General features: G+C 38.1%; 2 protein-coding genes across 2 annotated transcripts; both read left to right on the top strand.

The window, feature by feature from the left end:
- The first annotated feature begins 6,877 nt into the window (after window positions 1-6,877).
- On the top strand, window positions 6,878-7,630 carry LOC140152353 (uncharacterized). Its single transcript, XM_072174658.1, has one exon. It carries the CDS (start codon window positions 6,878-6,880, stop codon window positions 7,628-7,630), a length of 753 nt encoding a protein of 250 aa, XP_072030759.1.
- A 559-nt stretch (window positions 7,631-8,189) lies between these two features.
- On the top strand, window positions 8,190-23,463 carry LOC140153604 (KICSTOR complex protein kaptin-like). The gene is made up of 11 exons (XM_072176390.1): window positions 8,190-8,413; window positions 10,062-10,144; window positions 11,115-11,202; window positions 12,560-12,614; window positions 13,501-13,576; window positions 15,416-15,495; window positions 16,299-16,405; window positions 16,945-17,146; window positions 18,504-18,639; window positions 19,670-19,927; window positions 22,816-23,463. Exons 1-11 carry the CDS (start codon window positions 8,200-8,202, stop codon window positions 23,149-23,151), a joined length of 1,635 nt encoding a protein of 544 aa, XP_072032491.1. The 5' UTR covers window positions 8,190-8,199; the 3' UTR covers window positions 23,152-23,463.
- The last annotated feature ends 2,063 nt before the right edge of the window (window positions 23,464-25,526 follow it).

The following is a 25,526-nucleotide window of genomic DNA, read 5'->3' as shown; positions in this document are numbered from 1 at the left end:
ATGGTAGGTTGAATCCACAGCCACGCATGGCCATTGTATTCCCACCTGTTTAATAGTTTTTAAATGCATAGTGGGCTGAAGGACATCCGACTAAGGCTAATGACATTAGCCTGTGACTGACCTCTGTACGGTCAGCGAGCATACATTCGCCATTGTCATCTGCTTATAGACTGCCTCTTCGATAGTCTCCTACACAGCCAGTTTGTGACACTCGTCGATCCTGTATGTCCATGATAGCCACATACAGTCTGGCCCGAGACCCCGGGCCCGAGACTACCTCCACGAGGGTCTGCGCTGCGCTATTTAAAATCTTGAATTTTGGTCACTTTTTCAGCAAGCTACTCTCTCAAAGCGCAAACTAACGACTATCATATCTGTTCAAAATATATATTCAAGTGCAAGGAACCACATCTGGTTTCTTTATACGAAATCATTTACGGGAGATATTCATCATTTTCCACCCCGGTATCCAAAGATTTATCGTCTGAATATCAATCGTGCATAGCACATTTACGTCACGTGTATCGATCCCGTGTATTCATTTCAGTGTCTCTGGTTGTATGAATGTAATTATTAACCGGGCGATGTCGGTGTGCCCCCCCATGTCAAGAAATCTAAGCCCCTGGTGTTTCCCCTTTGAATTTTGGAGAAAATCACGCGTTAAATTCACGCATTTTGTTGACTCATTTTTTACCTTAAAAGCCATTAAATACAAATTTAATGTAGGTCTAGTTTTCTATCATATTTGGAAAACATAGGTCATGTTATAGGTTGAGGTCAAATTTGGGCAACTATATAGAACAACATGTGATATCATAATGAGAGTCTGTGATGAGACGCCAATTTTATAGTTTGTCATATACTTGATATCAAATATCTAAAAATAAGAATCATTAGACCTTTATTTTTCAGATACATTTCTTCCTATACGATATTTATTTTCAGAAAAAAATATTTTGAATGTATCTACCTGCATAAAATTTAACTTTGTCAAAACATTTCCCCATAAAAATAATGCTAATTCAGGTAAAAACTGCTAATTATCGCAATTTGTAATTTTTTTCTCTGTATTTCGAGCTCGGACGCATCTTCCTCCTTCCCACAGTATGATGGTTACAAAAGTAGGTCATTGACGCTAATGAATGGTGCGATGGGTCATGGATGTTGACAATATTTTGCATAAACATTTAACTTTTTGTTGATTTCATGCAATAAAGAAACGGCTGCACCCATGATTTACACCCACAACAGAATAGATAATAACAATAACATCACTGCTCTTCTCCATCTGACTCATTAGCTCAGTTGGTATAGCTGGTCAGATGCATGATCCTGGCCGGATGGTCAGTGAATGAAATGTTTTTACTGACTGTCATTTATGTTTGTGGAGATTTGTTCGAAAAAACCTTTCTCAAAATTGAATATATAATATTGTTGTGTAATCAGAAGAGAGAATAAATGAGAACATCGTCGATGTATTTATTATCGTTTATATATAATATAAATAATAGGGGTCCAAGAATTTACCCTTGTGGTACACCTCAACTTATTTCAAAACCTTCATTTACAACTTTCCAAGTAATATAATCATCGTAAGGACAACTTGTTGTTTTTTTTATATCAAAAGACAAAATATGCTTTCATTTACTGTCAATCCACTATTGTTTTATATAATGTTAGAAAAGAAATTGGTTTGTGTAATTAGAAGGGTAAATGTAAATTCATTTAATTAACTTGCCATTATTTATAATCACCTACAGCTGGATGAAAGTACACAACCGGTTCACTAATGTCATTAAGTTTATTGTATTATGTTTTAATCAGAATGAAAAAAAACGAATACAAACTTGCATAAAAGGCACACAGGTGCCTACAATTTCATGAAATAGCAATCTCTGTAAAATTTAATAATCACAAAAAAAAAATATTTGGATTTACTTAGAAGGGTAGATTTTCATTTAAAATGTCAATCCATTTAAGGGATCTGGAATGAGCGTTTTGATCGTTTCGACAGTATTTTTTGTGGGACATGGGAGCACCTCAGACGTATCGAATTGCATTCTAAATACGAAGCATGTCTTTCTGATATCAAATAATTTTCATTTTTTGAAATTCACGATATAATACAAATTTTATGGCAAATTATTGAAAATTTTGACCTTTCATATTGATGATATGGATTTTTTTCCCAAAACGACCTAATTTTTTTTGGTGTTTTGGGAAAAAATCCATATCTTCAATACGAAAGGTCAAAATTTTCAATTGATCGTCGGCTTTTCATCCCACCTACATACACTTTAAGTATAAATTATCAGATTTATAAAGTTTACTTCGAGTACTGTTAAATATCAAAAATATCAATTTTTAATAATTTGCCATAAAATGTGTATTACGTTGCGAATTTCAAAAATCAAAATTACTTGATATCAGAAGGACATTCTTCGTATTCAGAATGCAATTCGATATGTCTGATGTGCTCTCATGTCCCACAATAAATACTGTCCAAACGTTCATACCCCTTCCCTTAAGGGCAATAATGGCTCATTTTGGATCCCTTAATTGAATTATCGTTTTTTACAACTCGACGAAAGTACACAGAAGGTTTATTGGTAGCAACAGTATGTTTGTGAATCATGAAAATGAAGAATGCATACAAGCCACAGAATTAGCTCTGTATTAAATGTTGCATAAAATGCACATTATGTCATGCATGTTATAGGCTTAGGAACTGGGGGGGGGTGGCTCAGCCACCTTAATAATTTTGGTGGGGCTGAAATACCTTTCAGCCCCCCAATAATCTTAGCTGAAGTTAAAAAGTGTGATAAAATAGAGGGAAAATGGGTGTTTGTTACCTATATTTTGCCCAGGGGGGTAACCCCCCTCGGACACCCCCAGGGTGGCCCACCAACATTTTTTTTCCATTTTCAGCACCCCCATGTTGAAAATCGAATGCATGTGAAAGCATGTCACATGCAATCTCTTAAAAGGTCACAAAGCAGCCCTCAAATTAAGGATCTGAAGGGGCACGGCAACTTTTTAGGGCAAGTTGATAATTGGATTTTCACTGAAAAGGCAAGGCAGCACAGCAGTTTGTAATATTTCAAGAGGGCATCATGGCAACTGTTGAAAATTTGAGAAGGGCACCAAGGCAATTTCTCAAAAGTGAAGAAAACACACACAAACATAGATAGATAATTTTATAGTGAAGGGGCAGGGCTGGGGCACCGACAGCAACTTCATTAGAGGGCACGGCAAGTGACTGCCTTGGGTAAATGGCATATTTTTAGGGCATTACGGCAAAATGCCATGGGTGCCATGGGTTAATTCGAGGGCTGTCACAAAGTAGTGTAAAATTCTCAAAAAGTGATAAGATTTCTGTAATAAATTCCACAAAGATTTCTGTAATAAATTCCGCCAGAGCTCTGAAATTCCGCAAAGGTGCATAAGTTGTCGGCAAATTGTATAAAATCCGGCAAAGTTGCATACAAATTTCATAATTAAATACTGAACTAAACGTCCATATAGCGCTTAACTGTAAACACTAAGATGTTTAATTCATAAACAGGATGTTTAAAGTGTTACAAGTTTCCTAAACTTTATTGAAGTACCGGTAACATTTGCCCTCAATATTTTTCAAAAATGTTCTTGCTGATTAATTCGTTTAGCAAAAATATTGTCAAATTTGAATTACAACAAAATTACAACGGTGGCCTATGGAGCAGTGTCATTAGGCGGAGGCGTCGTATTTAGCGTTAGCTTGGAAGTTGGCCATATTATAACATTTTCAAACAAAATAGATCAGCATTTATTTGCCATAAAATGTTAGCTTTTACTGTCAGATATATCCCTTTTATTTTTGAGCCGAACAACTACGGCAAAGCAAAGAAAATTGAATTTACTACCAGCGCACATGTCGCCAATACGTACCACTCCTTCGGTCATGTTGTGGTACGACCCTTTGTTGTGTATATCACCGTCCCGCACGCCGTGTACGTACTGTGTGTTATGAACATCGTGTATGCGTTCGACTAATAATTCCATCGTAATAATAAAGCGCCGAATCCGGCGTTTTATTCAAAATCTCGGATTTTGACAAAACTACAGCACATAGAGTCTTGATTTTTGCAGGGTATATTGGTTTAATAAAGTACAATTTAAAAAATAAAAAAAGGAATTTTAAAAATTCAGTGAGGGCGTCTTAAATGTTATAATATGGCTTTAAATAACTTAAGGGAACTTTTTTGGTGTGCATCATAAGCGGGAGTAGGAGCATCACAACGCTCAATCTTTTTCATCGCAACCTTTTTCAACAATGGTAATCCCCATCAATCAGGAAAACCAGCTAGCAAGGGAGTGTAATGTGTGTGGCAGACAGGGAAGTCATAACCGTAGATGGATTACATGTGGTGAGTGCAGCCAAGATTACCATGCCAGCTGCTGTGGTGTATCAACAGGTGATTTCAACCAAATCAGAAATGGAAAACAGTGGTCTTGTCCAGAGTGTACATCTCCCTGTACCATGTGTGTTGACAACGTAAAATTTGGAGAGGAGGGCCTGGAGTGTGATGCATGCGGGGCATGGACACACTGTGCCTGTGCTGGAATGGATAATGATACTTATGATACCCTCACAAATAAATCTTTCAACTGGTTGTGTCCGCACTGTGAGATAACTTGCTTCACCAACTCGTATTTTTCTTCAACTGAAGGAGAGACTACTGACAATGATGACGACACTGAAGACAATGACAAGGACAACAAGAGTGGGGACAACGACAGAGACAAAACTGACAGGACCAAAAATAAAGGAAGCCCGCAAGCAAGAAGAACTTGCGGAGAGAGATGTTGTTTACTACTCTGAACATAAATTTCCAGAGCATCATGAACAAGCGTGCGGAATGGGAGGCTATGATTCATGAACTAAAACCGGACTTCATCCATGGGACAGAGACATGGCTAGACTCTTCAATAGAAAATGCTGAATTTCTGCCAGATGGATACGCTTTGCACAGGAGAGATAGATCTAGTGGGACGGATAGACATGGTGGTGTCTTTTTGCATACAGGAAGGACCTACCAGTCAACCGTAGACAAGAGCTGGAAACAAACAGTGAGATGCTTTGGTGTCAACTTGATATCCAGGGGAGAAGACCTATACTGTTTGGAACATTGTATAAGCCCAAGCATGATGATATAGAAACGGTCGAAGACCTAGCGGTGATGTTAGAAAACATCAACAACCACTCCAAACTCAAGGACGTAGTCATCCAGGGTGACTTAAATCAACCAAACATAGACTGGGTAAACAAGACGGTGATTGTAAACCATCCGGCATCCAAAACAACTGCAGAGAGGCTGCTTCAGACTGTACAAGAGCATGGCTTAGAACAGGTGGTTGACAAACCAACCAGACTCAACAGCATACTTGATTTGGTTCTCACCAACAACTCTTCCTTCATCAAGAATGTGGAAGTCATACCAGGCTTAAGTGATCATGAGGCTGTGCTATCGGTGCTAAATGGATTTGCTCAAGTAAAGAAGAAACCTCCCCACAAGATCTACCTGAAGCACAAGGCTGATGTGGAGAAGATAAAGCAAGACATGAAGATCTTTGGTGACTCCTTCAGAAATGAAGCCAACCTCACTGTCCAAGAAAAATGGGACATGTTTGATAGTAAGATCAAACAAGTGATGGAGGAGAACGTTCCAACCAAAATGTCATCCAACAGAAGAAATCTTCCTTGGTTTACTAGAACTCACAGAAGAATGAGCAGGAAGAAGGGTAGAATGTACAGTAAAGCCAAAAGAACTGGCGATCAGAAAGACTGGGAAGAATACAAAGAGTTCTGTAGAACCGTCAAAAGAGAGTTGAACCACGCCAAAAGAGAGTACGTTATGGGTAAGCTAACACTTTCTATGGAGGAAAATCCAAAGGCCTTTTGGTCTTTCATAAAGAAGATCCGCCAGGAAGATACAGGAGTTGCTGATCTGAAAGTCAACAATAAAATAATCAGTGATGATCTTGGGAAGGCTGAAGCCCTTAGTAACCAGTTTGCAGGAGTATTCACCAAAGAAGACACAAGCCGAATACCATCACTAGGAAGAAGTAGCATCCCTGACATTCCAGATCTCCGGATTGGTGAAGAAGGCGTGCTGAAGCAGATTAACAACCTGAAACCAAACAAGGCCCCTGGTCCAGATGGTATACCACCGTGGATTCTCAAAATGTGTGCTGAAGAGATAACCCCTGTTCTCACAGACATCTTTCAACAGTCGGTTGAAGGAACTCTACCCAATCAATGGAGAGAGGCAAATATTTGTGCCATTTTCAAGAAAGGGGCTAGAGACAACACTGGTAACTACAGAGGCGTATCTCTCACAAGTGTAGTGAGTAAAATTCTGGAGCACATAATACACTCACATGTTATGAAACACCTGGAGAAACACAATATTTTGGTGGACAACCAACATGGTTTCAGAGCCAAGCACTCCACTGTCACTCAACTAGTGTTAACCACTCATGACCTTACTAAAAGTATGGAGAATGATGAGACAGTTCATATGGCCATCTTAGACTTTGCCAAAGCATTTGACAAAGTCCCCCATGAGAGACTACTTGGCAAACTTGATCACCATGGTATCAGAGGATCCCTGCTGAAATGGATTAGACACTTCTTGACTGAAAGATCTCAGAAGGTGGTATGCAACGGCATGGTATCGGCCCCAAGGGAGGTGCTTTCTAGTGTACCTCAGGGTACAGTACTAGGCCCCTATTGTTCCTGTTATTCATAAATGACCTGCCAAACAACATCAGGAGTACTGCTAGATTATTTGCAGATGACTGCGTCATATATACATCTGGGAAGACCAGTAGAGAGATGGACATACTGCAGAAAGATTTACACCAGTTGGAAAAGTGGCAAGAGGAATGGGAGATGTCATTCAACCCAGCCAAGTGTTCAGTCATGAAGCTATCAACTAAGAAAGAAGCGCCCGACAGAAGTTACAACTTCTGTGGACAACCGCTGCAAGAGGTAGACTCTCATCCATACCTTGGTGTCGAAATTGATAGCAAGATGAGCTGGAAGGCTCAATACCAGAAGTTGACATCCAAAGCCAACAAAGTTCTTGGTTTCCTCAAGCGTAACTTGTGGTTTTGCCCGAGAGAAATGAAAGAGACAGCTTATAAAACGCTGGTACGTCCAATCCTGGAATACGCTGGTTGCTCTTGGGACCCGTACAAGAAGAAGGACATCGTAGCCATCGAGGCAGTGCAGAGAAAGGCAGCAAGATTCTGTATGAATGACTACAAGCAACTCAGCAGTGTCACAGAAATGACCAGAGTGCTGGGATGGGAAGCGTTACAAGACAGAAGAAAAGACGCCAGACTCCAGCTCATGTATAGGATCATGAATGGGGAAGTTGGAATTAGAGCGGAAGACTATGTTCAACAGGGTGGAACAGCAGGATTGAAAACAAGAGGAAACAGCAGGAAACTCAAAAGGGAGCTGATCAGGAAGGATGTGCACAAATTCAGCTACTTCCACAGAACGACGACCGACTGGAATGACCTCGACGAGACGACAGTGACAGCGACGGGCGGGGAAATGTTCAAAAATAAACTTCATTAATTAGCTCTTTTCGCGACGCGACGCCATTAAATGCGCATAGACCTTTGACCGCGAAGTTGGTGAAGTACAGCATGTCTGGCAATGCCGACTCAACCAGAACCAGAACCAGGATCTAGAATGAGCGTTTATGGCGTTTCGACAGTATTTTTGTGGGACATGAGAGCACCTCAGACGATCGAATTGCATTCTGAATCTGAAGCATGTCTTTCTGATATCAAATAATTTTCATTTTTGAAATTCACGATATAATACAAATTTTATGACAAATTATTAAAATTTGATATTTTTAAAATATTTGATATATAGGCCTAACAGTCCTCGAAAAAAAAATGAATAATGATATATTCTTAAAGTGTATGTAGCTGGGAGGAAAAGCCGACGATCAATTGAAAATTTTGACCTTTTATATTGAAGATATGGATTTTTTTCCCAAAAAGACCTATTTTTTTTAGTGTTTTGGGAAAAATCCGAGAACCATGAAAGTCGAGATCCGCGAAAGCCGAGAACCACTTTAGTGGTAATACAGGCTGTCCATAAACGGATCACAGGCTGCGAAATCATCTGTCAAAATGTCGGTTCGCCAATGTGGGTTACATGAAGCACATTTCAGTGGATTATCAGGTCAAAGCAACGTATATGGAACATCAAATGTCACACTGCCGGATGGAACAACTAAAGTACTTGTTTCTCCTTTGAAAGAAAAGGTTTTATGCCTGGAATATCTTAGGGAGAAAGGGAATTTGAAGCCCATTTCCCGAGATGTTCAGTTCGCATACATACCTGGTGAGCAAATCATGATTTATTATCAGTTCAGCTGAGACAGAGTTGTAAATTACAAATTGTGAACGTTAAAGCAATTATTAATGTGTGATTTACATAAAGAAAAGATTCCTATTTAAATCTTAGTTTTCACTGATCACATTGTCTCTTTTTTAATTTCGAGCCAAAAAAATACGAGATAAAACAAAGAAAATTCCCGGGAGAAAATTGCTATTTCATTCCGGATTGCAGCGCCTACAAATGACAATCAGTGCTTTAACTCGAGAACTCTAGCTACATGTATATATAATGGGCGAGATGGCCGAGCGGTTAAGGCATTGCGCTGCCGGCCGGGAGATACGATCGACGAGGGTTCGAGCCTTGGGCTTGCCTTAGGTGAAAATTCTCTTCCCTCCCAAAAAGTTCCTATATGGTCGGGAATCCTTCAATTAAGCACGTGCAGATATAGGTAGTTATGTGCGATGTCCGTGATTCGGAAGTCACGTAAAGCCGTTGGTCCCGTGTACAGGAGGATTCATCCCTGTGCACGTTAAAGTGTCAGAGCGTCGAAAAAAGAAGGGGGATCATACTCGGTTCTGATATCTGCACTCAAACCCTCTAGGTTCAAGAGGACAAGATGGGCGCGATACAACTGTACATAGGTTGTCTACCCATAAAATCCTGTAGAATGTAGAATAGCTTGGAATTGATATTCTCCAATATTGGGACGTCAATATATCAGGTCTGAGAACCTATACACATGAAAATGCAGGGTTTTTGGAGCCCATACTTCTGCACTTTAATGGTACAATCCTAGAGGTATACATTCTGAACTGCAATCCAAATACTTTTTGGCACATTTTCGGTCTTTTATTATTGCAAAATAACAAGAAAAACTTTCTAAGCACGTAACCCGGAAGTGAAGACAAGATGGCGACTTTTGGCAGAAATTCAAACATGTTGTACCATATCCGAATGGAAATATGTGTAATTTTTTTTATCAATCATAAAATATTAATCTTGATCATTTATGAAATTAATGCATACAAACAGTTGAGTAGAGTAGTTTGTAAATTATTAAGCTTTCTTCTCGGGTCTTATTGCCGACCAACCTGCCAGGTCAAGGAACCCTGCATTTGTCAACACAAAGATGTTAACTTCTAGCCTGCATGCGGAGTGTTAGGCTAGAGGAATTCAGCTAAGGATAGTTGTACGCATTCGATGCTAGAGTATGTTGCTTTCGTTTTTCGCTTGGACATTTTTTTGCAATGGATGTTATTTATTCTGTTAATGTTGAAATTTGGATGAAAGTTATTTCGATGAGTCAACTATCTTTTGAATAAAAATAAAACTTTGTCTAAAACTTTGTTGAAGTGCAATTTTAGCAACATTTTTGATACAATCGCCCGTTGTGATCGCCTGTGTTTACTTCTGAACTTCCATTGCTTTACACAGTGTCATGCTTCAACGAATCCGACTAGATTTTGAATGCAAAGGCCTTTAGCCTCGAATCGAATGTAAAGCTATTGGTGAGTGACTTTGTGGCTAGAATTCTCGAGTAATCAGTGCTGTAAAAAAAGAATAAGAGAGGATGTGGTAGAAGGTTTTTGAAAAATAAAATCTAAATTTGAAAAAGATTTGTTTAATCATATTTTTTTTCTCCAATGCATAGATGATGCAGAGATTGTTTCTATGGATGCATTCTCAAAACATGGTGAAGCTGGTGGTTTCATAGTTGGAATCACTGTTGCTAAGGTAGGTTTTATATACCTTACATAAAAAAGTAGTGAATATTACAATAAAATGACTTACAAGCCATTGACATATTTTGCTTATTGTTGATGGTGTCCTGGATCAGTTTGTAATTTAAGGGGGTACTACACCCCTCGATAATTTTGTCTATTTTTGCATTTTTCTCAAAAACTAATAACACAGTGATAACAAAAGTTATGTATATTATAGGGGCAAGGAATCCAATTATTACACTGGAATTTCAGTGACCCAAGACAAGTGGTTTGTTATTTATGATAAGAAATAAGGTACCGCTAGCATGTACCTCGTTTCCTATCATATATACTGAACGCTTGTCTTGAGTCACTGAAATTTCAATGTAGTAATTGGATTCCTTGCCCCAATAATATACATAATTTTATTACCAGTGTGTTATTATTTTTGAGAAAATGCAAAAATAGTCACAAATTTACCACAGGGTGTAGTATCCCTTAACAAAACAGGAAGGTATTTCTGAAATTTCAAAAATCCTTACACCCCCAATTGATGGTTAGTATTGTAGGCTAACAAAATTCCTAGATGCAATTCAAGTGTCCTTAATGAGAAATTACCACAGAGGCAACCAGGCGGCGAATGACATGATAGAGCCGGCAACTTGTGAAACCGTCCGGCCGTATGGCATTTTCCATATACTCGGTTAGTTTTGTGGGGTTTATTATCGAACCCCAACGGATTTAGCTTGTATTTATTAATATTATTTATTAACATAGGCCTATTTGTTTGTGATATTTCAAGCGTTTTAAAATTTCAAAATAATCCCATTCAATTACACAGTTGACGATGGAAATTTACTGAATTTAGAGAATGCAATGCGACCACCACCTGGAGGCAACCTAAATTCTAAAGCAAAGCTGAATCAAACATACAACTTACATTACACTTTAATTATTAAATAATATTTTCTGTCTTTTGACTTTGACCATTATTGATTCAGGATACAGGTACCACCAAGCCATGCCATTACTTCAATGTGTATTGCCCGTGGGAAAAGGATGCAGTGTACAACTTGGAAAGCATTGCACGTAAGAATGAGTAAATTTAGTGTAGGAGTAAAAAAAAAAAAAAAAAAAACCCATGGAGTACTCAGTACAAATGACCATAAGAGGATGTACATTTTCGAACTTTTGGTATAGCGATGAGTCCATATTTCTTAGAAAATTAATGGATGGGCCTACTTTCAAATTTTCAGTGGCATATACATTGTTGCTTACTTGCTTAATTCGAGTGGTGTCCTCGAACTGTGATGGCTTTCCACAACTTCCTGTCCTCCATTGCTGTCTTGAAGTCTGCTGCCTCCAGTCCAGTGTCATTTTTCAGAATGTCAATGTAGGTCAGAGCAGGTCTTCCAGGTTTCCGCCTCCCATGCTTGGGTGTCCAATGAACCATTGTATCCGTACCTAATCCAAACTTGAGTACATTTGAGCACAACTTTGAATATATTGGGTACAAAAACTCTGTAGTCCACTTGCCCATTGTGCATACTCTGGATACTGCATTTAAGCTGAAAACGCAGATTTAATTAATTTGTGCACATTTGATAGATTTTCACGACTGATCATCTTTTCAGTCACCGTACTCCCTCTGTTTGTTAGCTTCCCAAGTGGACTACTGACTTTGGATTGCGGTTTGCATGCTTAACACGGCTGTCTATGGATGAGATTGTCGGATTTCTGGCCTACTAAAATTGGCCATGATGTAATGCATCTTTAAATGGATCTGGCTTGTGATTGGTCGCTCAGATCTCGTTATGGTTTAAATCCTCCGGGCACCTGCCATTACCATTAATAACTACGCGGTACACAACTATGCGGCCTTTGTGTTGGCGGGAACATTAAACTCCCAGTAGGTGCATGAGCGCGTCTTGTACCATGCTTGTATTTCTAGGCTTTGTGTGTGCGGTTAAATTGGATTGATAAACAAGTATGATTGACAGTGTTTGTGTTAGGGACTTTGCCCGATCAAAGTCATGTTTAAAATGCAATGTCCATAGTCTATTTTTAACTCGGACTTTCACGATTAATAAACGGGTATTGAAGTGTTGAAGTGCTAATATAATTATGACATTATGCATTCAATAATATAAGCCTACGTATACTTTACTTTTACTGTCACTAATATAATTATATAAACTTTTTCATAACAATTTTATACTAGTATTTTGATGTAATAAATATCAATATAATTTCGAGTTCAACTGAATGCTTTCATCATGATTAATAACATGTTTTATTTATCAAAAATCGACTATAGCATAGTCTACAAAAACTCATACTCTACAACTTGAGGTCAAGTTTTGCGCTATGATAAGTGAATGGAGGTTATTAAACCATGCCGCTGACAATGATGTTATTTTGACTCCTACTGATTTATCATTCACAGATGGATGGTCTACCATGGAGCTAGACTTCATTCCCTTTTATCTGACTCACACACAGTAAGTGAATGGGCTATATCGTATCCATAATATGGATTCCATATACCCTCTATCATGGAAGATATGACCTTAATCTCACACACAGGGGGTTTAGATTGCAAATGGAGTCGCACATTTAGGTAACCCCATTTTGAAAGCGAAGTGGAGATGTGCACTTTTAACATTTTCTTGCAAGGTCCAAATGACAAAAAAGCAAAGTTTCAGCGAAAAATTATTAATTAGCTCAAACCTGGTAAACGCTTTTCCAACTTCTTACATTTGTTCTTCATCCTACTGAATTATATAAATTTATCAAGCATTGGTTTGGAAAGATGGCCAATAGCCATATCACTCTTTATATTTTGGGAATAAGATGGGTTGGAGGAGTAAACACTGACCTTTATTGTCAACCTTTTACATCATGTCTGATTGATTAGACTAAAAGCTTTTAGGTCTTCCCAGCAAACGCAAAAATGTTCTTGAAACATTATAAACTTGTTATAAATATGTTTTGGTTTTATTCAAAATGTTTGATGACATTAAAATGTTGGGTTATATGAAGAACATGAAAACGTTTTTTAAAATGGTTGATATGTTGTTGAAATGTTATTGTAAACTTATTTTGGCAAACATTGGTGCAAAATATCGGGTCAACTCTTAGTTAGAAGGATTTGCATAAAGTTTACAAAAATGTTTTTGAAACATTATTAAAAATTTTATACCCTTTATATAACCGGACAATAAAACGTTTTCTGTAAAACTTTTTGTGTTTGCTGGTTTACCCTTTATATAACCTGACAAATGTTTTCTGTAAAACGTTAATTTTTGTTTGTATTAATTCTATGTTCTCTAACATTGCTGAATTCAGTGAATAATTGTACTAAAATAAGGACTTTTTCTTTTGTAGAAATATTCATGATGAACACATGGAGACTGTATTCCTTTTGTGTGGCAGTGACAAGAGAGTTCATTTATATAAGGAGGTTAAGTATTTCATCTGTTTTACTTGAATCATTTTATGACAGTTATTTGGTAAGGGATGGGGATACAGCAAAAAAGTAATATTGTAACATTTGTGGAGGACCTCAATATTTTTCTTTTTAAATTCAAATTATTTACACAATTTAGGTGCTTTACAGTCAATGGTTAAAGCTATATTATAACATTTCTGTAAAAATAAATTAGTATTTATTTTCCATAAAATGTTAGCTTTTACTGTCAGATATGTCCCCTTTTAATTTTGAGACGAACAAGTGAGGTAAAGTATAAAAAATTGGAATTTACTATACTAGCGCCCATGCATGTTACTCCCGCGATTGTAATAAGGTATGATCCACGGGGTGTGTGTGTATGTGTATCCCGCACACCATGTATGTACTGTGCATACATGTTCGACTAATATTTCCATCGTAATAATAAAATGCCGGTTCCATCGTTTTATTCAAAATCTCGGATTTTGACTAAACTACAGCACTTAGTCTTAATTTTTGCGGAGTATCTTTATTGACTAAAGTACAATGTATGGGTGTATGCGTGTAAAAACTAGAATTAAAATAATCCTCAGCAAATGTTATAATATAGCTTTAATGGGAAATTGGGTGACTTTTTGGTAATTTGGCTTGCCATTTGGGCTGAAAAGTAGCCCAATTGGGTGACTTCTGAAAACTTTTTGACTGTTGCCTGCCCATAGAAACCAATGGATAATGGGAAATTGGGTGAATTTCCAGTAATTTGGCCTGCCATTTGGGCTGAAAAGTAGCCCAATTGGGTGACTTCTGAAAACTTTTGACTGTTGCCTTTCCCACAGAAACCATGGATAATGGGAAATTGGGTGAATTTCCAGTAATTTGGCCTGCCATTTGGGCTGAAAAGTAGCCAATTGGGTGACTTCTGAAAACTTTTTGACTGTTGCCTGCCCATAGAAACCAATGGATAATGGGAAATTGGGTGAATTTCCAGTAATTTGGCCTGCCATTTGGGCTGAAAAGTAGCCCAATTGGGTGACTTCTGAAAACTTTTGACCGTTGCCTTTCCCACAGAAACCAATGGATAATGGGAAATTGGGTGAATTTCCAGTAATTTGGCCTGCCATTTGGGCTGAAAAGTAGCCCAATTGGGTGACTTCTGAAACCTTTTGACTGTTGCCTGCCCATAGAAACCAATGGATAATGGGAAATTGGGTGAATTTCAGTAATTTGGCCTGCCATTTGGGCTGAAAAGTAGCCCAATTGGGTGACTTCTGAAAAGTCTTTGACTGTTGCCTGCCCATAGAAACCAATGGATAATGGGAAATTGGGTGAATTTCCAGTAATTTGGCCTGCCATTTGGGCTGAAAAGTAGCCCAATTGGGTGACTTCTGAAAACTTTTTGACTGTTGCCTGCCCATAGAAACCAATGGATAATGGGAAATTGGGTGAATTTCCAGTAATTTGGCCTGCCATTTGGGCTGAAAAGTAGCCCAATTGGGTGACTTCTGAAAACTCTTTGACTGTTGCCTGCCCATAGAAACCAATGGATAATGGGAAATTGGGTGAATTTCCAGTAATTTGGCCTGCCATTTGGGCTGAAAAGTAGCCCAATTGGGTGACTTCTGAAAACTCTTTGACTGTTGCCTGCCCATAGAAACCAATGGATAATGGGAAATTGGGTGAATTTCCAGTAATTTGGCCTGCCATTTGGGCTGAAAAGTAGCCCAATTGGGTGACTTCTGAAAACTTTTTGACTGTTGCCTGCCCATAGAAACCAATGGTTAATGGGAAATTGAGTGAATTTCTGGTTTGTTTGTTCCTGACACTTTATCTTAATTATTTAATGTTTTGTAGGAAAAAGAAATAGCCATCACCAGGTTTATGGAACATCCTGCAGAGATTGAGTTTCCTGAGTTTAATACCTTGCCCAGCATGTGAGTGAGTTCCTGGCATAATAAGTGATTTGCTCCACAGTGGCGCCCTCAATGTTTCTTGAATGTCTACTTTTTGCATGATTGTAATGCCCAATGGTGTACTAAAATACCACATGAAAGACTAAGCCTGCAGTGCTTTAATTTAAGTCTTTATATCAAATCCGGAAATCTCTGGTTTTATTTCGAGTTCACTAATCGAGTGATGGATAACACGTCTCATGCAGGTACACTGCCGTGAATGTGTATCTTTACGAAGGGTCCCTGTAGTAAATCCATATTACGATGGGTACCGTTCATAAGTAAGTTTAGTGAAATGGAACTTCTGAGGAGTCGTGTAAGTTCCAGTAACTTACGATTTAAAGACAATTTCGAGACTTACGAAACTTCGTAAAGTTTAGTGAAATGGACTCCTGGCAACACTTGCTACTTAGTATGTTGCTGTTGCCTTATCCACCCAAGTACACACCTCACAAGGACACATGCATGAGAATCTCTGTGTAAGGGCGGACACACAGGAACCGCAGGTATCTGCAGTTTCTGGGGGTGGTATTTTTTACTTAAAATGGCATAGGAATGCATAAGTTATCAGCTGACAGCAGTTGCCAGTAGGGCCAGTCTGCACTTAGTGAAAACTTAATCAGAGCCATGGAAAGGTTTAAAAACTTAAATGTTGCTTGTGATAATATAACTTACTAGGGTAGGTGGAAGACCTTAGTTTCTGTTGTTTACACCCATATGTGTGTATGAGCACCTGAGTGAGTGTGTGCTTACATATTATATTGTATTTTTCCTCTTGCCATCAGCCCATTATGGATAGACATCAAGTACATTGGTAATCATGAAAGAATCACAGCAGTTGGTTGTCAAAATGGCTCTCTTAGGATTGCTGTTGTCTCACTCAAGTCACATGGTAAGCATGCTAAGATTTATTATTTATTATTTTTTTATTATTATTAAGACAAAAAAAAAGTTGTTTGGTTGTCCTTGATCGACTGACCCTACTTCTTGAGCCGACCCAAAACATCTTTTTATTGAAGAATTTGTTATACTTTTACTTTTACCATTAAATTGCCACATTATAAATTGAAAACAAAATTTTCAGGGCACATAATAATATCAAATGTTCCTGTGAGTATATGACCTAATTTTGGGGTGATCAATGAGATGACATAATTCATGTCAACTAAAGGATGTGCCCATATCATCACCCTGCTACGATAATTACTAAACTTAATTTTTTGTAATTTTGAAAACAAGTACAAAATATGGTTCAAGTATGCACTTAAACATATTTATTCACCGGGCTTTGCACAAGAACAAATGGTAAAAGGAATAATCAGAAATGATTCACCATTTTGTACTTTTTCTCAAAATGAGTCAAGGCAATTATCGTAGCAGGGCGACGATATGCAATAGCATAAATAGACCATTTGGATGTTTCTCTTGCAGAAGTTACTCAGAAGTGGGAACTCCGCCATGACGGTCCTATCACATGCCTCAAACTGTTCAAATCAGAGACAGACTTAAGAGTACCGCCATTTAGTAAATTGCAGCAGTTTTATGGTGACCATGGTGACAAAGAGATGACCCCTTGTCAAGACACATATCACCTGTTAGTGACTAGTGCATTGGAAGTAGCTGTTGTCTACAGGTAACTGTTATTACCGTACTGACGCGAGTATAGTCCCACCCTGTTTTTGGGTGAACATTTTTCAAAATTGGGGTGGGACTATACTCAAATTAAAAAAAAAAAAAATTGGTGTTTTTTTTTTGTTTTGTTTTTAAGTTTTTTATTTTTTCGGTTTTGTAGTGTCCCTGGACCTAGACCTAAACGCTAGGATCATTCATGGTTGACCTAAAAGTATTTAAAAAAATTGAATTTTGCACGGTGTTTTGTGTTTTTAATATGAAAATTGATACTTTGTTTTCATGGCATACTCTATTAATGATATCAAAATGCATTGAATTTGAATGTATTTTGATATCATTAATAGAGTATGACATGAAAACAAAGTATCAATTTTCATATTAAAAACACAAAACACCGTGCAAAATTCAATTTTTTTTTTAAATCAACCATGAATGATCCTAGATCCTAGGTCTAGGTCCAGGGACACATTTTTTTAAAAATTTTTTAAATTTTTCGAAAATTTGGGGGTGGGACTTTACTCGAAGGTGGGACTATACTCGCGTCAGTACGGTATATAGACCATTTGACATTATTTATCAAAGAAGGCGAGGGACTGGTCTATTGATATGCTTGAACGAACTGCTACACTGTTCAATGGATTCCTTGTAGTATATGAAATTGGGTGGGTGATTTAAAATGCATGTGCCTTGAGCAAACTACGATGCGCATACACATATTGCAGGCAAAGAACAATGGAAATTGACATAATTCGTGCACATAACTGCCGGGCAATGACGTCACATGTCAAGTGGTCTATAAAATATTGGTACAGTGTTTAACGTTTTGCGTATAGGCTGCTAGCCATAGGCTTCAATATTAAAAGTCCCTGTTTTGAGATATTTTCTAAAAATATCAAGAGCTTGTGATTATATTTCAACCACTATAACTATAGGCCTAAATGATGTACTCTATAGTGGGAATTCCAATTGAATGAACGCAGCTTTCAATAGCGTGATGATTTTTTTGTGAACCCTGCGCGATGTATGCCAGCGTGTGCGACTGTGCATGAGTAATGCAGAAGTGAATCCAACCATGCCAACGCACTTGTGATTGGTTAGCATTGTATCCAAGATCGTGCGTTCGCGTTGTAGTTTGAAATACGCGATATACGATCTCAGTTGGATCGAGTACAGCTATTGAAAGCTGCATTCATTCAATTGAAATTCCTACTATAGTATAAAGCAGGTAGTGGGCACCATCCATTGAACTTTAACACCGTTCCCCAAGAAAGTATCAATTGAATAATCTCTTGTTTTGGATGGTTGCTTGAGTATGTCATTCCCAGTTATTTATGTTGTCAATGTTCTTGTTTAAATAGGAATGCTAGCATGGCTGGATTTGAGAACCAAGAAGTTCTTCCAGAAAGTGATTTATATGATTGTGCCTTGTGTGGGTGTATTGCTGATGTTGACTGGGATGGTCAGAATGAAATACTGATTGGCACTTATGGACAGGTAGGTGTAATATTGGGCTATTCCAGAAATTAAAGGCACCCCCACTGAAGAAGACATGGGATTTCCAAAAATTTTTCACCATTTTTTGCTCTGGGAATTCCCCCCCCCAAAAAAGGTCATTATTTTCACAACCCGTAAGAAGACATGGGAATGCCCAAGAAAAAGACACCTTTTTATTTTAGGCTTTTTATTTTAGAAGTTGGAAAAGCGTTTACAAGTTGGAGCTAAATAATAATTTTTTGCTGAAACTTGGCTTTCTTGTCATTTGGACCGGGAAAGAAAGTGTTAAAAAACATTTTGGCAAAAATTTGCTTGTCTTCTTTAGGGACACTGGGAATTCCCAATTTTGTTATCATTTTATTGTCAAAATGGGAATTCCTATTTTTTTTTTTTTGGATAAAATTTTGGTCCGGGAATTCCCAAAAATTTATGGTACAAACTTACATGTCTTCTTTAGGGGGGTGCCATTAATTTCTGGAATAGTCCATTAATGCTATGAGTGATTTATATGATTGCCTGAGTTAATTGATTATGCACATGTGACACGATCTGGTCCATGGAGGCCAAAGGCGGCAAATTTGAAATTGAGATCAAGGCAAAAATATGGAGTAAAAACAATAAAATACATAAGAAAATGTATGCCATCACAAACTTCATAACTGTAGAACCAAGTATGCTAGACCTTTGGTGGTTTCAGTATAATGATAACCTAATGTTTGTGTAAGATAATAATTATAGTAAATCAATTTTCAAAAATGCCGCCTCTGGTCTGCATGGACCAAATAATATGCCCTTTATATAGGAAGAGGAAATGGGGACAGCCGTGCACACTGTACTTGCAATATGTCCAGCAGCACCTGGGAGATACCGAAGGGATGCTACAGCCAAACAAAATTGGTTCGCTTGCCCAAGATAATCACAGCAGTTGGAGAAAGCTTGTAGTTGCCTGCTCCTCAGCCGACTGATGATGATGGACCAGATCTTGCCACATATTTCTATGGCACTTTAATATTGTTTGTTTCATTTTCAGGAAGTCTTAGCGTACAAGTATCATAGTGATACGACCAAACAAACGACTGTTTCATCATCACCAGTAAATGCCAATGATAAATCTAGCCCAGATTTGAGCACCGATGACAAGCCTACAACAGACACACATGGGGAGTATAGGCTTCATTGGAAGAGGGGTTTCTCACAACCTATAGTCGCTATGCAGTATGTAGATATCACAGGAGATGGGTTGTGTGAACTAGTGGTGGTTACAACAAGGGGGGTGCACATATTACAGGTAAGATTCAAGGATGGGCTATTCTAGTTGAAATCTGCGCCCCCTGTGGAAGACATGACCTGTATCTTCCACACAGGGAATGTAAATTTCAAATGGGGTCACCCATTTCAGTGTCGTCTGCTCCAAACTGGGCTATTCTAGTTGAACTCCATACACCCCCTGTGGAAGACATGACCTGTATCTACACACAGGGAGTGTGAATTTCAAATGGAGCCATCCATTCAGTGTCGTCTGCTCCAAAATGGGCTATTCCAGTTGAAATCCATACACCCCTTTATGGAAGACATGACCTATATCTTCCATACAGGGAGTGTGAATTTTAAATGGGGTTACCTGAATGGGTGATTCCATTTAAAATCTACACCCCCTTTGGGGTGTATTAAGTTTATGTTTTCCAAAGGGGGTTTATGGAATTCAATTGGAATATCACAATCTGTAGGTAATGTTTTTGTGGAAAAAGGCATAATATTTAATCAATGGTTGCATGTTTGTTTGAATAAAAAAAAGCAGATCCAATCTTTGGTCAAACAAAAGCAATTATTATAGTTAGTCCCCAGCTAGGCAACTGTGTGTGTCATAGACAGTGATGTGTCATGGTACAAAGGTCACAAATGGCAATAGCCTTGGGTAGTGCTGTCGTCGACATGCCTTATGTCGACATAATGTCGACAAATAATGTCGACATCAGCACGTATCCCAACATGTCGACATCAAAAAATTCTAAAAAAAAAAAAAAAAATTTAAATTTTCACAAAATATTTTTGGCCAGAAAATCAAGTTATAGGTAGGGATGACCATCATAATTTCATGTTGCCCCTATTGCTACAAAAGATTGTTTTCTGGAAAGAACTCATCAACAGAAGTATTTTGGTGGTTAAATGGTCAAAATCGGTCAAAAACTGTTCGAATTGTGAATTTTCAAAGTTTCCTATTCTGACCGGTCATTGGAACGAAATAAATTGACAAAGTCTATAAATAGCAATGTCAGCAAAATTGGTATAAGCATACATTTACCTTTTTATATTTCTTTATTTTAATATATATGCAAACATGAAACAAGCATATTGTGAAAGTATCAAAGGGGTTTCTTATGAAATGACACTTTACTAGTCAATAGCATTAAGTATTTCTTCAAACCGAGGCACTGAAATCATGCTTTTAGAAAACATTTGCCAAAAATCATCCATAATGGCGGAAGTGGCACAAAATCAAAAGTCCAGGTGAACTTTTTTTCCACAACAATATACACTACACATAAGAAAAATACTAATGTACTACAAGGGATTTTCAACATAGGAATCCAAACAATCAAGTACCAACATGCACAGCTTTGTCCTGATATCACTTCTGGGGTTTTAACAAAATGTTTAACCACTATTGTGATTGGCAGCAGCATAAGGTATCTCTTTGATAGCTGATAATGCCCAGCCATTCAGCAAGTGGCTAATAACTGACCTTGATAGGCTTGAATGAATACTGTCATCTGCTACAAAACCATCACACTCGAGGACCTGGTCACTCCATATGCTACAGGGAGCACAGTACTTTAACAATGGAGTGAAAGACTCATTATTGATTAGGCGCGTATTTTAAAAGTACAGCTCCTGTGCGTGTATAGCAGCAAGTCAGTGCAGATGGTATAAATATAAGAAAATGTTTAGGGTTGAGATCAGGTGAAAAATACAACAAATGAGCACGAAACTTCACATTTATGTTCACAAAGGTGTCTATTTAACATGATTCGAAAGGTGTATGGAAATTCCAAAGGGAAGCTGCCGATTTAATTTTTAACTCGAGATCTACTTGTCCATTTTTTTAACCTTTTTACAGATGGTATGGTCAAGGTTTTCACCTGATCTTATTCATCTGAATATTTTGTGCCATTCTGATCTGAGTAGTGCTGCACTTGGCACTGGCAATTAAGCACACTGTGGCGATGGACCAATTTTGACTCACACTTACAAAAAATCCAAATAAGTTATGTTGCTGTAATTTGCAGGATAGTTACAAAACATAATTGGCATTAACATCTTTAATTTTTACAGAAAAAATATGAAAAATAAAAGAATGAGCTCAATTTAGAAATGTCTGTGCAAGCAGTGCACAGTTGAGCTCCCTGCATGTCTATGGGAGTGTTCTAATCAAGTTGATGGTTCATTGGTCATCCTTATTATAGGCCCGAAATTACTTGTTATTCAAGGTTGGAAACCAGAGAAATACTGCTAATAAAAAAAAATGCCAATTTGTTTTTACAAAGTTGGATAAAGTTGTACATTTGGATCACCTTTGTTTCTATTGAACAGTCAGGGACACATTGAATTTGTATGCATTGCTAGCTGTTCAATAGAAGCAAAAGTAATTAAAATGTACAACTTTATCCAACTTTGTAAAAAGAAATTGGCATTTTTTTTAGTAGCAGTATTTCTCTGGTTTCAACCTTGAATAACAATGTCATTTTGGGCCTATAACTTGCTTTTCTTTTCTTTTCTTTTTTTAGAATTTTTTTATGTCGACACACTGTCGACGTCAGTATACGAATTTTATCGACATGTCGACATTAAAAAACGGTGCCGACGACAGCACTAGCCTTGGGGGCATAGACAAGGAGCAGTGCAGGCCCTTTTAACATCTTTATCCCACTTATTTCATTGTCGCTTTTGCTCGGGTCCCTGAAAACTTGGGCGCCTGGAATTTGCCCACCCTGTCCACCCACTTGCTACGCCCCTGGTGAGCTGCCTGCATTTCATGATTAGATATGCCGGCATCAGAATCTATAAGAGAACTGAACTACTTCAAGAAATTTAACCAATTCTAGAAAGTTTTCTTTGTTCATCAGCCGACTTTTAATAAATCATGTTTGTTCTCAATTTCTTTTCCTTTTCATGTAGCATTGTCTTACCGATGCAGTAACAAGATGCCTAGAATCCTTAACAACAATGACAACACCAAAAGTGGTAGAGGAAGATGAACAAACCAATACATCACAGAAAGACTCTACTCGTAAAACTGACCCAATCGCTGTTGATCAAAATGTGTCTGATGAAGGTACCAGGGAAACAGTTACAGAAGATGTTGGAAAAAGTACAATGACCTCATCAAGTCCGGCTGCAGGTGATGATGTGGCTTCCAAACCTGAGGCATCAAAAGACACTCAGAAGAAAACAGTGCTAACTCTTAAAGAAATAGCAGAGGCGGCAAACGCAAGCGTCGATGCAGAAAGTTGAGAACATTGGACAGTCTACAGAGGGAATTGAGGAGAGTACAATGGGTCAGGGAGAGAAACCTGCTGAAGATAAAGGGGAAGGAGTCAGATGACAAAGAAAATTGATGTATTAATTCGTCGGGTGCATTACATAGTCATGGATGTCAAACCCAGGGTGCATTACATAGTCACGGATGTTGATATAAACATGCTTTATGTTCAGCAATTCATGTGTCTATTAAGGGAACAAACCAAAAGATCGATGATGTCCTATAAACGAAACTAGTTTCGTTTAGGGGGAGGGGGTAAAAATACTTGATTACGTTTGTAAAAAACATCGAAAAGAGCCGTTCACTGAAGACTGCCCCTTGTCTACAGAGGACAAGCAGACCTCACCTGTCTACTAAAGTAAAAGGTTTGGTGGCTCTGAAAAGAGCATTCATTGAAGACTGTCCCTTATCAATAGAGAACAATCAGACCTCGCCTATCTACTAATAAAAGTAAAAGGTATGGTGGCTCTGTAAAGAGCCGTTCACTGAAGACAGCCCCTTGTCAACAGAGAACAAGCAGACCTTTCTGCCAAAGTAAACGGTTTGGTGGTCTGAAAGGAGCCGTCCATGCCCCTTGTCTACAGAAAACAGGCAGATTGCGCCTATCTGCTGAAACTAAGTAGGTTGCCCCATACCTCTTTGTGCCATGTTAAATAAATAGGCTGCCCCTTCCCTATGAGGTCAGTTATCATACAGACTGCCGTCAGATAATCATTTGACAACGATTGGATGTGCGCGATGAGCGTATATCACGCAATATTCATTGCGGATGTGGTAGATATTAGCGGCGTTGTGATTGGTTGTTAGACCCCAAAACTGGAACCCCAAATAACATATTATAGAGGTTCTATAGGTTAAGCTACCGTTTTAAAGATTGTACTAAGGTAATCTTGAAAACCATGAAAACGGGGACCCAAGAGAACCTTTTATATGTATAATAGCGGATGGATGTTTTGGGGTGCCCGTTTTTACGCCCTATATGGTCATCTTGAAAAATGGGACCTCCAAAACGGGACTGAAATAGGAACCCCTATAGCATTACTGTGCCGTGTAGTATGTATTTTAGGTCCCAGGTTTCGAGACATTATCATTAGCCTAGTATGGTCTTCTATGTTTTAATGTTTCTGTTTAGTGATGTTTTATAGGTTATCAGGTTTGAGAAAGTGTTAGAAATCAGTAAGTGTACTTGTGTCAAAAGTTTTGTGAACATGATGGCTTTATTTATCCATCCACCCTGTCATATGTCCCATTTTATTATCAGTATACCTTTAAAATCGACCCAAATTTTTCAACATTTCATTATTACGTTTCTGGCAGGGAGGGAGGGGGTCGGCCGAGAAACGAAACTAGTTACGTTTATAGGACGTCATCGATCTTTTGGTTTGTTCCCTAAAACAGACCCTTGAAAAGATATTTTCAAAACGTTAAAATGTAGTAAAATTGTACATCTCACATATGTAATAGATTGCCAAACTTATCCGTCACTCGGTCTTGCTCAATTATTTTGAGATCTCAACATCCGTCACTATGGATTTTACCGTAAAGTGCAGTCACTATGGATTTTACCGTAAAGTGCAGATCCGTCCCTATGTAATGCAGCTGAAGAATTGTTAATTAAGAAATCAGCCTTTTGAATCACTAAGGAGCAACACATTAACCCAGGTACTGTGAGAATGTCTTTTATAGTCAACTGGTGCTGTGACTTGGTCACTTAGTTATACCACTATACTATGATCAGCTCGTAATAGGTGGGACTCATATAGATAGCGAACTGTGCTTTGCATATTGCATGACCGACACACATTTTTTGCGAATTTTCTCAGGGGTAAGTTGGAACTTTATTGATGCGCAGCGTAACAAAAAACAAATAGTGCTCACCTATTATGAGACGATCGTAGTAAAAGATGACTGAGCAGTTTCCAAATTTCGAAGCCGAGACTCTTGCCATGTTTGTGTGTCTTATGTTATAATGAATAGCCTCTATATGGGGTTATTAATCAACTACCGTAAATGTTCGCCTAATGGTGCCCCTGGGCTCCTTTGCCTGGGGTAAATTTCATGTACAAATAGAGAGCTATCTCCTCTAAAAATTCCACCAAGAATTAACCGTACATGCCCTTATTTGCTGGTAGGAGGGCACTTTTAGTTTGTGTCTAAAATTTCGGTTATGTCAAGGGAGCCCATAGCGGCATTAGGCGAACGTTTACGGTTATGATACAGTTCATGCCGCTTTGGTTGATTGGATGCGACCATCTTATGTTATAATGAATTGCTTATATATGGGGATATTAATAAGCTAGGTAAGATACGGTTCACTATTTGCAGACCTACTCTATCATCATGCTGC

Source organism: Amphiura filiformis, chromosome 5 (assembly GCF_039555335.1).
Source record: "Amphiura filiformis chromosome 5, Afil_fr2py, whole genome shotgun sequence".
Taxonomy (NCBI): domain Eukaryota; kingdom Metazoa; phylum Echinodermata; class Ophiuroidea; order Amphilepidida; family Amphiuridae; genus Amphiura; species Amphiura filiformis.
The sequence above is the reverse complement of the archived record's forward strand: the minus strand, read 5'-3'. Positions and strand labels throughout refer to the sequence as shown.